At 37.3% G+C, this 12,450-nt stretch overlaps 1 protein-coding gene across 1 annotated transcript; it reads left to right on the plus strand.

The window, feature by feature from the left end:
* Positions 1 to 7,551: 7,551 nt before the first annotated feature.
* Positions 7,552 to 8,805, plus strand: LOC122093026 (aspartic proteinase CDR1-like). Its single transcript, XM_042663294.1, has one exon. It carries the CDS (start codon positions 7,552 to 7,554, stop codon positions 8,803 to 8,805), a length of 1,254 nt encoding a protein of 417 aa, XP_042519228.1.
* The last annotated feature ends 3,645 nt before the right edge of the window (positions 8,806 to 12,450 follow it).

Here is a 12,450-nt window from a genome sequence, read left to right on the forward strand (position 1 = left end):
TTGGGTATATAGGCGAAGAGATTTGGAACTCATGTGACAGTGACGATGATGACGATGATTGTATGATGGTGATGTTTGATCAAATAATAAATCAGTAAAGTGGTTTAATGGTCCCTCATACACACAGCTCATACTCACAGGGACAAGGTTTGACAACTCGGTATAAGAACGGGGTCGGTCAAGGTCGTTACCGATTCGGTATCAATCCAAATCAATTGGGGGCCATTTGATAACTTTTCAAAAAACGCGTTTCTGACCAACAGAAATGAAATAAAAATTGTTTGATAAAACTATTTCATTTTACATGTTTTTAAAAATAAAAATTTAAATTTCTACGTATTTATGGTTTAAGAAACAATCCATTCGCCATTTCTGAAAACGACTTGTAGTCATTCTTTTGCTGGTTACTATCAACTTCCAGAAACATAACTTATCAAACACCTTCAATTCCATTTCTGTTTCTAAAAACGGAAATTTATGTTTATGCCGTTTATTGAAAACGGGCCCTTAGTATCAGACAGAAATACCTTCGCTTCAAGTAAAAAAAACCTTTTTTTTTAATAATATTATCCTTTGATATGATATTGGCTAAGGCTGTTTTTGGTAGTCACGCAGAAAAAAGTCTTTCCGGTTCAATAGGAATAAAAATACGAAATAAAGTGTTTGATGTCAATTTAGTGTTTTATGGTTTTTTTTCTTTTTTTCTTAACGAAAAGGGGGAAAAAAAAAAAACACTAGAAACGAAAAGTCACTCCATGGATCACCTAGATGGTTAGGGCAAATTATGGAATGACAAAACCTTGTTTCGTCATTTCGTTTCTAAAACAAGTTCACCAAATGCCTTTTTTTTTTTTTTTTTTTTTTTTTTTTTAACGATATTTTGACATAGAAACTACTAAAAAAATCTATTTTTGATATGAAACGTCGTTTTTGAAACTGAATGACTATCAAACACAACTTAAGAATCATGATCGATCAAGGCCGATTTCGATCCGATCTGATTCCTCAAATGATACACTGGGGTCACTGGAACTTTGGGCCTTTGGCCCATTATTGATTACCCTATGGATGGGCGGGTCAATTCTTAGCATGGTTTTGGGGTGTTGGTATCGGATAATCTGTATCAGGAAATCCGTTTTGGTATTGGTAACCACCGATCCAGGTTGGAAATTTGGCAACTGTCTCTTATACAAAGTAGAGGGTAAGGTTGCATACACTTGCCCCTCCTAAACCTATAGTAGCTCAAGCCTTTTGCACTGGTTGCTATTTTTACAGTGATACAAATCAAGAGTGGTTAAACAAAAAAAAAAAAACCCAATTTTTAGGAAAATCAGGGGTAATTATGTTCAATCTGGTCCTATCCTTATCGGTATCATATTGATTTATAGGTAATCGATACCCAATCCGATATTGTGCACTAAAACCATGGATTTAGGTAACTTATATATGTACTCCAGTCTCCATCCTTCCTCATTTATGTATTTTGTTTGAATCTAATGACATGAAATTTGAAACCCTAATCTTTTCATTTGAAGGGAAAGGAAGCATGCGCTGTTCTATTATAGATACCTTCTTAACATATGTGAGAGGCTTCGATTGACACTTTCAAGGGCCTAATGCAAGCTCCATATAAATGATACATTTTTCTAACCTCTCATTGGTGTAACATGCAAATTCATTCTTACATAATCCTTCTTGAAAACCTTTCCTTTTGTTTTCATTTTTATTGGGTAGAAAGAGAAAGCCTAACTACAAGTCCACAACTAAAGGACACATGAAATGAAATAAGTCCAACCAAACCCCGTGGGAACATGCATTGGTGAGGGACCACCTCATTTTAGACTAAAAGAGAATGAAAATGGCCAACTCGCAATTTCCTATGTTGGTAGCTCACAATTTCCTATGTTGCCAGTTAAGTAGTGGGGTGGTTGTAATGCTCCTTAGATTCATGTCTTTTTAATTATTAAAGACACATTTATCTATTGATGTTACACCACTAAGCTGCTGATACTGAATTACGTTAGCAATACATTGACCATTAAAAAATAAAAAAATAAAAAATTGTGGGCCTGTGTGACCTCTACATCAGCGCGTGGGATCAATAAAAATACATGTAAGGACATCAATATATGTGAGATTTTTTTATTTAATTGAATAGGATGGTAATTTTGTATCCTCTTGTATTTGAGTGCAAGTCCCACCCACCTTGACAAGAATCTTTCTCTTATAAAATTTAAACTTATATAGTATCAATAAAACTATTAATAGTTATCATTTTAATTTTTTTACATCACAATTTTTTTCTATTATTGAAAGAATTGTTTTTAAAAATCAACAAGTCAAAATCTCTATTTTTGTATAGATCTTTTGGAAATTTTCAAATAACTATCCTATAGTTTATTTATTTATATTAATTTTACTCCCTTATGAATTATGCTTTAATACAATTGTACCCTCTAATTGTAAACTTGCACAACAATTTCTTCCTTCCTTGTTCTTAACTTTTTAAATGAAAATACACTTATTTTGAAGAAAGGATTCAAATCGATATTTCTTTCATTCTATATTGTGTTGCCCACCAAAGAGAACATTAATAGGCTTCATATGAGAGAGAGAGAGAGAGAGAGAGAGAGAGAGAGAGAGAGAGAGAGAGAGAGAAACTAAAAACTTGTATGAGAAACCACCTATTAATTTACCAAGAATGGTACGTAATATTGAAATTAAAATGAGGCAGGAAAGAATTTGTTGTTTACGTTTAGGAAGTGAGGTATAGTTGTGGAAAAGTGTATCACAAGAAGTTATTAGTAAATAGGTAGACTATTTTGGGAGAGACTAAAATTTTGTGTAAGGGTGAATATAAATACTTTTAATACCTTAAGAATTTGGATTAAACAAAATCTCTCAACATCTAATATGAGGGAGAAAATTTAGTCCAATGTTTCTCTCAACCACAGTATCTAGAAACATAAGTGGACGAAAAGTAATTCAGTTGTTTTTGACCATTAGATATGCAATTCTAGATTAACCCCATGTAAAATTCAATGCTTTCTGTTTTTCATGTGACTAGCTCTTTATGAACTGAAACTTCACACTTGAATACAAGACCTTGTGGTCTAACTATCCACATAATTTCAACCACATCCAATCCATGTCACTGATGGAATTGAATTCGTCCACTTACTTTTCTAGACATGTCCATTGAGAAATATTAGAACCACAAATTTATTAGATATAATGAAATGACATGGAATGAGATAAAGTGGAACCCTTATTAGACGCATATTAATTTGTAACATATCTGAGATAGTTTTGAAATGCACCCGGTTGAAAAATGGGATCAAGTTTAAGATGTATTATGCAATGGAAACAAAATCTTAGTGTCATCTATCCTCGCTTCTCTCTCTCTCTCTCTCTCTCTCTCTCTCTCTCTCTCTCTCTCTCTCACACACACACACACACACACACACACACACACACACACCCTTCTATAGTCTGTATATCTTCAAAGCTATTATTTTGTTATTTGACAAACTCGATCTATTTGGGCTGACACTTAATAGGTAAGCCAAGACTTTGTTGGGGTCTACCATCCACAAGATTACAGCCTAATTCGATCTACCACGTGAATTGCTCTTATTATCCAAACAAGTTGTTTAAGAATCCTTTGCCCGGAGAAAAAGAGGGTGGGAGATGTATCTATTTAAACACAATGTTTCTTGACCTATGCCTATTAAATTAATTAATCTAAAAATTTAAGCTGTTAAAAGAAACCCAACGGGTATATGAAATCATTTAGAGTCCCAAACTTAGTTGATGTGGCCATGTGGGATGATCGTTACAAAACACCCCTTCAATGTGTAGCTCTTCCTAAATGGGAGCACACATGGCACGTGTCATGAGCCTTCTTAACAGGATCATATGTGTGGATAAATCATCAAAGGATTGTTGATGGTGGCTCTAATACTATTTTAAATTATTCAACCTATGGATTCAACTATAGAGTGATGTTCGAATAAGGATTCTGAGACAAAATAGATGCATGATCATCTCCCAACGAAACTCTATAAATCTTATTCATCTCCAAAATCAACTTTGGTTAAGAATGATTACCTGTTTTAAATATTTTTTCCTTGGGATGGTAGAGAAAAAAAAAAAGGAACCAATTCTAGTAGTTTAATTATGACTTAACAACCTTGGCTCCAATCAGAGAGCCATTTTCTTTGGTAATACAAGTATGCAGCCAATAGTTTATTTTTTACCTATAATCCCTTTCCAATTTTAGTAGATATATAGATTTAATTTCCTCATTAAAGAAATTATAAATAAAAGACTAAAGAAGATATGCATCTTCTACATGTGAGGTCGAAGAAAGTTAAGGGAAGGAAGAAATAGAAAAAGTAAAAGCAGAATTAGAATTGGCTAAAGCAAATTTAAGTAAATTCCTCTACACAACATTTGTGGAATATTGCCAACTTTAGAGTTTCCTTCCAACTCAAGCTAAAACTATTCTAATCCTTCGCGAGGAAGCATTTGGGATCAATTAAATGCATAGAGTGACATCTAATTTGGATCATTCTTACTCATTCATTTGAGATTTTTTTTTTTACCCAATTTTTTTTGTAAACATTTATTTGAGAATTTGAAACGAAAGAGGAGTGGCGATTTGGTTCGTCTTCAATCCTTAATCCACAAATTCCTTACCAATTCTTCATCTCCAATCGACAATTGTCCACCCTTAATCCTACGGTTGAGACAACAACTTGCTTTTTCTTACATTGAGAAATAGTAGAAGCTGAGACCTGGGTATCCGAAGAGGGAGATCAGATCAGGTTCACATACGAGATTATTCTAGTATGTCTCTGATCCGTGGATTTGGAATTCACTTTCTCTCTCTTTATTTAATAGATTCTAAATCCACGGATAAGGGATATACGAGATTGTTCTCGTATGTGAACCTGATCTGGATTCTCCAAAGCGCTGGTGCGGCAGGTAGGATTTTTTTTATTCCATGCAGTGTTCTGGATATGGGTTTTGAATCTAAACTTCTGAGTTTGGATTGAAGGTGAAATTACAGGTAGTTGCAGAGGTATCGAAGGAGCTAAAGGAAGAAGTGTTGGAGACCTTTGGTACTGCTGGTCATGGTATAGAAACGCAACCCTAAAAATGATGTAGAAGGTAATGGAAAAACAAGAATAAACAATGTACACAGGTTTACGAGGTTCGGCAAGATTGCCTACATCTTCGGTGAGATGAGATTCTACTTCACTATTAATGGAGAATAGGGTTACAACGCTCATCCTCACACCTATCAGAATTTCTTATAGAGAAAGTAAACATCGCTACAAATATGTAGTGAAAAACCCTAATACCGGAAGTACAAAACTGCCCTCAAATAAAAAATTCTAACGGGAGCGCCGTTCTGTCTATCGAGGGCCTACACCAGTACTCCCTGGGTTAAACTGCGACAGAATACAAGATATTGTACACCAACACATGATACCCAAATACATTATGAAACGAATGAGAAAGCAGGGGAAGTTGATGCCGACGCTGATGAGGCTGAGTCCTCCCTCTACAAATCCTGGGCTCGGAACTGCAGGTTTTTTTGGATTTAGAGTCTTCTGTTTCTTCCATGATTTGGTTGAGCTAGACGCAAAGAAACAACCATGAAAATGAAAGAACCAGTGAAGTGTCTACTTCAGTTTTTGGCTTCTGATTGAGTTTCTTCCCCTTAAACAATATAGTCTCTGAAGTCTAATGGCAGGTTGTGAGGGTAATGCACACAAATGTGTTATTTGTTAACCATTTTGCCTTTGAAGTTTGAAAAGAGAGACTTAAAAAAGAAAAGAACATTAACTGATAAACCCCATAGTGGTTCTCTGATAAGCCAGATGGAGAAGACGAGGAGGAGAAGAAGGGAGAAAAAGACGATAAAGGAGACGACTAGAAGTCTTGTGGGCTTGACGGAGAAACTCCTCTCCCTCGGCTCTTCAATCTTTGATGAAAAAAAGAACAGTAACCAAACAAAAGAAGTAGAATTATAAGAGGAAAAGAACAGTTATGCCCAAGGTCATGGGTAGAGATGTTTGTTTGCCCTAAGCTTGAACTGATGAACCTGCCCTGGTTTGCCCTGAGCTTGAACAAGGATCGACTTAAATTTTCCAACCCTGAGGGGTGGGTTAGGGTTGAAATCACTGACCCTGGGTTAGGATTGGGTCGGGCTTGGGTTGAGGCCTAGGCTCAGCCAGGCCCGACCTAATTTGGCCCTGATTTTGACCATAATTTATGTAATATAATTTAAGGCTATCACCCTATCCTTTTATTTTGAATCATGAAATTCGGGTCATTGATTCTTATGGTGAGGTGTCCTGAACATCTATTATTGTGTTGCACTTCATAGTTTTAATTGTGTATTGATCATTTGATTTATTGCGCTTTTTTTTTTTTTTTTTAATGCATAAGTCTCATGGAAAAAATAGGGTCAATTAATGTTAGCCAGAATCGGGGCCAATTAGGGCCAACCTGTCTCAACCCAGCCCAATTAGGGTCAATTAGGGCCAGGTTGGGTTGGCATGAGTCTGGTAGGGTTGAGCCTAGGTACGAAACCGATTGGGTTGGGTTGGGCTAGGCCTAAGTTGATTTTGAGGACCTACGGTTGGGCTAGGATTTTAAAAAACCCGGTCCTGTTTTACCCCTAGTCACGAGTGTCTTTGTCAAAATGGAAAAGGCATGGATAGACAAGGTCACAGGGGCAGGGGACAATGAAGAACTGCAGTTAACGTGGAGTGGGTGAGGTGAGATTTGTTTATCAGCCGTTGGATTAGAAAGGAACACATGTCGCAAGTAGGTAAGGAAATGGTGGATGAAAAATTGGGGACGATCCGAGGAGTGGACCTTTCTTCTTTGCTCTATTTTTATCTGTTATTTATTACCCATGACAGTAGAGGCCATGGATATTCCAATCCAGTGGTTGTTAGAGGCAATGACACATAGGTATATCATCATTTCCTTGAGTATACACCCACGGCTTTCTATATATATACATGACATATGGATGGTAAGATGTCATCGAAATTGACATTATACAGTTGGATTCATTTTGGATTTTTTCTTTGTCTGAGACAGCTAGAAATCAAAATCTAATGCAATTAGGACTGAAATCAATGTAATTAAAGGCAAAAATCTTAATGGTTGGTTTCAATCTTCTCACCCAACTCATTCTATAAATAGGCCATGCATATTCCAGTCCAGTGGTTGTTAAGAGGCTATGACACAAAGGTATGCCATAATTTATTTCAGCATACACCCACCGCTTTCTATGTATGCATGACAATATAGATGGTAGGATGTCATCGAAATATACATTATACAGTTGGATTCTTTGTCTCTTTGTCTGGGACAGCTAGAAATCAAAATCTAATGCAACAATGAGGAACGAAATCAATGTAAATAAGGGGAAAATTTTAATGATCGGTTTCTATCTTCTCACCCAACTCATTCTATAAATAGAACAACTTAACATTCAAAATTTTATCTCTTTCTCTCTCTACAATGGCAAGTCATCGTAATTTTCTTTCAGTCATTTTTGTTCTAGCTGTAGTCATCATCATCTCTCTTTCAAACACAGATGCCATTGAATCCAACAATGGTGGTGGCTTCACTATCGATCTCATCCACAGTGATTCGCCACTCTCTCCATTATATAATCCTTCTAAAACTTCATGGCAGCGTTGGCAGAATTCCTTCAATCGACGGATAAACAAACATGATGCTACAGATATTATCCCTGATAATGGACAATATCTTGTTAAGTTATCGATCGGTACTCCACCAGTCGAGGTCCATGGAATTCTTGATGCAGGTAGTGATCTTATTTGGACACAATGTGCACCATGTCCAGGATGTTATAAGCAAATACTTCCTCTCTTTGATCCTACAAGATCCTCAACGTATAAAGACCTTCCATGTCAAAACAAAATATGTGAAGAGCTAGGTCCTGACCCTTGTAGCAGAAGTAAGAATTGCCAATATGGATATGGATATGGAAGTGGTGGCTATAGTAAAGGCAATCTTGCCACTGATACTTTCACCTTTGGTTCTTTGGTGGTGCCAAATACGGTATTTGGTTGTGGTCACAACAACTCAGATACCTTCAACGAGCGAGAAACTGGAATAATAGGGCTTGGTATGGGTTCGATGTCGCTGATTACACAATTAACTTCAAAACTTGGTTTCAAGTTCTCATACTGTTTGGTGCCATTGAGTGCCCCAACTGTTATGAGCAAACTAACAATCGGTAACGAGGCTGTGGTTTCAGGTGGTGGAACTATTTCGACTCCTTTAGTAGTAAAACCTAAGGATACTTTCTACTATGTGACACTAAATGCCATGAGCGTCGGGAACACGAGATTGCCATATGATCATGGAAGTAAGGAAGGTAACCTCATCATCGATACTGGTGTTCCTCCTATTTTGATCCCAACCGAGTTTTACAACCAGTTGGTAGCAGCAGTAAAGGGTGCGATTAGTGCACAACCTCTTCCAAACAAGGGAACACAGTTATGCTATGCGAGTAATACTAAAATTGATGTGATGATCACGGCACATTTCACTGGTGCCGATGTACAATTGAAGCCGGTTAACACATTTGTTAGTACTCCAGATGGGTCGGTATGTTTCGCAGTGAATCCGGATGATAAGATTGCCATTTATGGAAACTTCGCTCAGATGAACTTTTTCGTTGGATATGATCTTGCAAATAAGAGTGTCTTCTTCAAGCCAACTGATTGTACCAAGCCACAGTAGTGGTTGCATATTTTGAGAGTTCTATGTTGAGTTTGCTCTGTTGACATAAGAAAAAAATGATACTCTGGAGGGAGGCTACACCTTGCATGTTAGTCTACCAATTCTCTCTCTCTCTCTCTCTCTCTCTCTATATATATATATATATATATAGAGATTTGCTAAAATCCAACGAGATATTGAAATCAGAACGAGATTTCAATATCTATATGGCTCTGATACCAGATTACAGGGTCGAGATTTGCTAAAATCCAGGGAAATGGTGATCTCCTGGTTCTGTATAGCAATCAGAACGAGATAGGTGCAATACCTTACTCCGATCCAGCAAGGAGACTAACACTGAGATGGATGCAATATCTTACTCAGAACTAAATTTGTGCTTAAATAAAATAAACAAGTAAAGAATAAAACCATAAACTGAAATAAAAGATATGGAATTGCAGAAAATAAAAAGCTGCTTAACCAGATCTATATCTTGGAATCAAGAGGCACGACTGTAGGCTTTGATCCAAGGATAGAAAAAGAAGCTGCTATATGCAAATGCAGAAAAGAAGCTAATAATGCAATCAAAGAAAATTACTTTGAAATATATCTTTGAAAGTAAAGTTACAATATTTGGAGATTGGTTTGGGTAGGCTTGGGTTGGAGGATTTGAGAAGAAGAAGGTTGGGTTGGCTTTGAGCTGTAGGTAGCTAACCTTTGATGGATGATCAGACTTGAGGTGATCGGAGTTTGGTGAAGTCCGGCGAGATGCTTGGAGAGATCTTGGAAGAACTTGTGGAAGCACAGCTTGCTTCGGAGCTTCTCTCACTCAGTCTCTCAATTTTCAAGTCCGAAATTTCAAGTCTAAGACTTCAAGAAGTTTGTGAGAAGGGTTGGTGCTCCTTTTATAGAGTAAGGAGGCTCATTTGAGTTACATGCGGGTTTGGTTTTCATTTGAGTTTCATTTGGAACTGTACCAAATTAGGTATTGTTTGACATTTCATTTGTCACTATTTGGAACTATGCACTTGAATTTGTATTTGAAGTGAACAGTTGCTGCCGACAATTAAGGAACTGTTGGCGCCGAAAGTTGGAGTTGCTTGCAACCAAAGATTTGGAATCTTTGTTGTGTTTGCTTTTGACAGTTGATTTGGAATCTTCAATGATCTTACCATGGCATTCCACGTGTCAAGGACACTGTTCTCCGTATTGGTTTGATCAAGAAATTTGTATCCTATTCCTTTGAGCCGGATATTGGCCGGACTGTCCTATGACCTGGGACAGTAACAGTGCCCCCTTTCCTAACAAGGTTGTCCGGGGTTAATTGACTAGGTGTATTTTAACGACTGCACCTTGTCGGCTAGTTTATAACCGTCTTAGCAGACGTTTTGGACCAAATTTATTTGGTCGAGGAGGACTTTGCATTGGCTGCCCGTCGAGACCGACGGGAGGTAACTTCTTTGAATTTGCTAGAGGAGGACGCCGTAAGACTGTCAGGGACGAAGTCAGGGTCAACCTCATATGGATCTTGCCCATAGCAGAGAGATTTGCTAAAATCCAGATTTCAATATTGAAATCTGGATTTTAATGCCTCATTAAAATTTTCTGCTATTGCCTTAGTTGATTCTGGTGCAAATGCCAACTGTATCAACGAAGGTGCTATTCCTACCCAGTTCTATGAAAGAACTACCCAACGCCTCAACACGGCTAAAGATGGTATTTCCAACATGACTTGGGCACAAACGTGGTCTTACACTCTTCTGCCACTCCTCCCAAGAATCCAAAGGCATATACCGCGTCGAAAAACTTAAAAGAAAATAATTACGCAAAAGAAAAGAAATCTGCAAAGAAATAAACCGAATCCACCACCACCGTGCCTCTGATACCAGATTACAGGGTCGAGATTTGCTAAAATCCAGGGAAATGGTGATCTCCTGGTTCTGTATAGCAATCAGAACGAGATAGGTGCAATACCTTACTCCGATCCAGCAAGGAGACTAACACTGAGATGGATGCAATATATATTTCAAAGTAATTTTCTTTGATTGCATTATTAGCTTCTTTTCTGCATTTGCATATAGCAGCTTCTTTTTCTATCCTTGGATCAAAGCCTACAGTCGTGCCTCTTGATTCCAAGATATAGATCTGGTTAAGCAGCTTTTTATTTTCTGCAATTCCATATCTTTTTATTTTTTAGCTATGAAGTCTGTCCAACCTCGTGCCAAAAGAACATCTTCAAAAGGCCAAACCCTTTACCTTGAAACTGATTGTATTCAGGGTCAAATTGTCTACCCCAAACTTTGCCGATGGGAAGATATTTCTTTCCCTGAAGAATGGCAGCTGCAAACGACTGCTATTCCCCCTCAAGTTTCAAACACTAGTATCCGTTCTATATCTCAGGATTCAGACGGATTAGTTGCCATCAGGTTCAATAGACAAGCTACCCCTCCAGTTTACCAAAGCTCCAGAAGATCATGCTCTGAGGCATCGACTTCTTCTGAGTTAAACCAATGGGTTTCTCAAACCAGAACAACTCCACCTTTCCCTAACCTTGTTGGAGTTCAAAATAATCAAAATATTGTCCATGGAACATACGAAGCCACTTCTACTGTTCCTGAAACAACCCCTTCTGAAATCAATGATCAAAGGTCTCCTACTCAATCTGAGGTTGAACCACCTCTCCCACCTAAAGACCCCAAAAATGGTGGACTTTACATGATTCAAGTTGAAACAAGTTATCAAATTGACAAACCTTTACTACGAACAGATTTTGAATCTTCAAAAAACAAAGAAAAACGTGAATGGTTCTTAAAAACCTTTAATCTTGAACAACAAGCCCAAATCCAAACAAATTGGTATAATTTTATGACAAATCTTAAAACAAATGTTTTCTTCTTTACATATTTTGATATCTATGCCCAGGATAATAATGTTTACTATCCCTGGCATAATCAGGTATGTACTCAAACCACCTCTCATAAAGCCTGGACCCTTTATGAAGGACAAACCACAAATGCTATCCATCCTCCAGTAGAAAGCATAAAACATAACTACAAAAATAATGAGATAATAGCCTCTCCGTTCAAAATTGCTGACAAGGAAGATCCAAACCGAAGACAAATTGAACAATTAAACTTTACAAATTTAAGTCTTCAAACTATAGGTAATCAACTTTCAAGAGTTGAAAACCTTCTCCAATCTAAACCTGTAGCCTCTTCATCTATGATACCGGCTCCCGTTCCAACTTCTGTTTCTCTATTCAAACCATATAATATCCCTCAAAAACAACAAATTGCCCTTAACAAATCTTTTGTTTTAGATCAAATTAACCAACGTTTAACTATCCTTAATGCTGCTGAAGCACATTTGGGTGATCCTCAAACACCTGTCCAAAATCAGCCCTCAAACGAACCTTCAGCTGAGTCAAACAACAGAGGTATCCTCAACATTATAGGGTGTTCTTCAGATACCTCCTCAAGTTCTGAAGAAGATGACTTTCCGAATATTAATCAAATTGGTCAAAGTTCAAACCAACACCCGGTCTTCCCAGACCTACAAATTGAAGCTAGAGGAACTGCTCCTCAGGCTTCTTACCAAAGTGGAATCATCTATGAATGGAACATAGATGGTCTGTCTGAACATAATCTCATGAACAAACTCCAAGAA

The sequence above is a fragment of the Macadamia integrifolia genome, chromosome 11 (assembly GCF_013358625.1).
Source record: "Macadamia integrifolia cultivar HAES 741 chromosome 11, SCU_Mint_v3, whole genome shotgun sequence".
Lineage (NCBI taxonomy): Eukaryota > Viridiplantae > Streptophyta > Magnoliopsida > Proteales > Proteaceae > Macadamia > Macadamia integrifolia.

Bases quoted from the DNA above. Each gene is read 5' to 3' on its own strand.
- LOC122093026 (XM_042663294.1), top strand. From the start codon at position 7,552: ATGGCAAGTCATCGTAATTTTCTTTCAGTCATTTTTGTTCTAGCTGTA.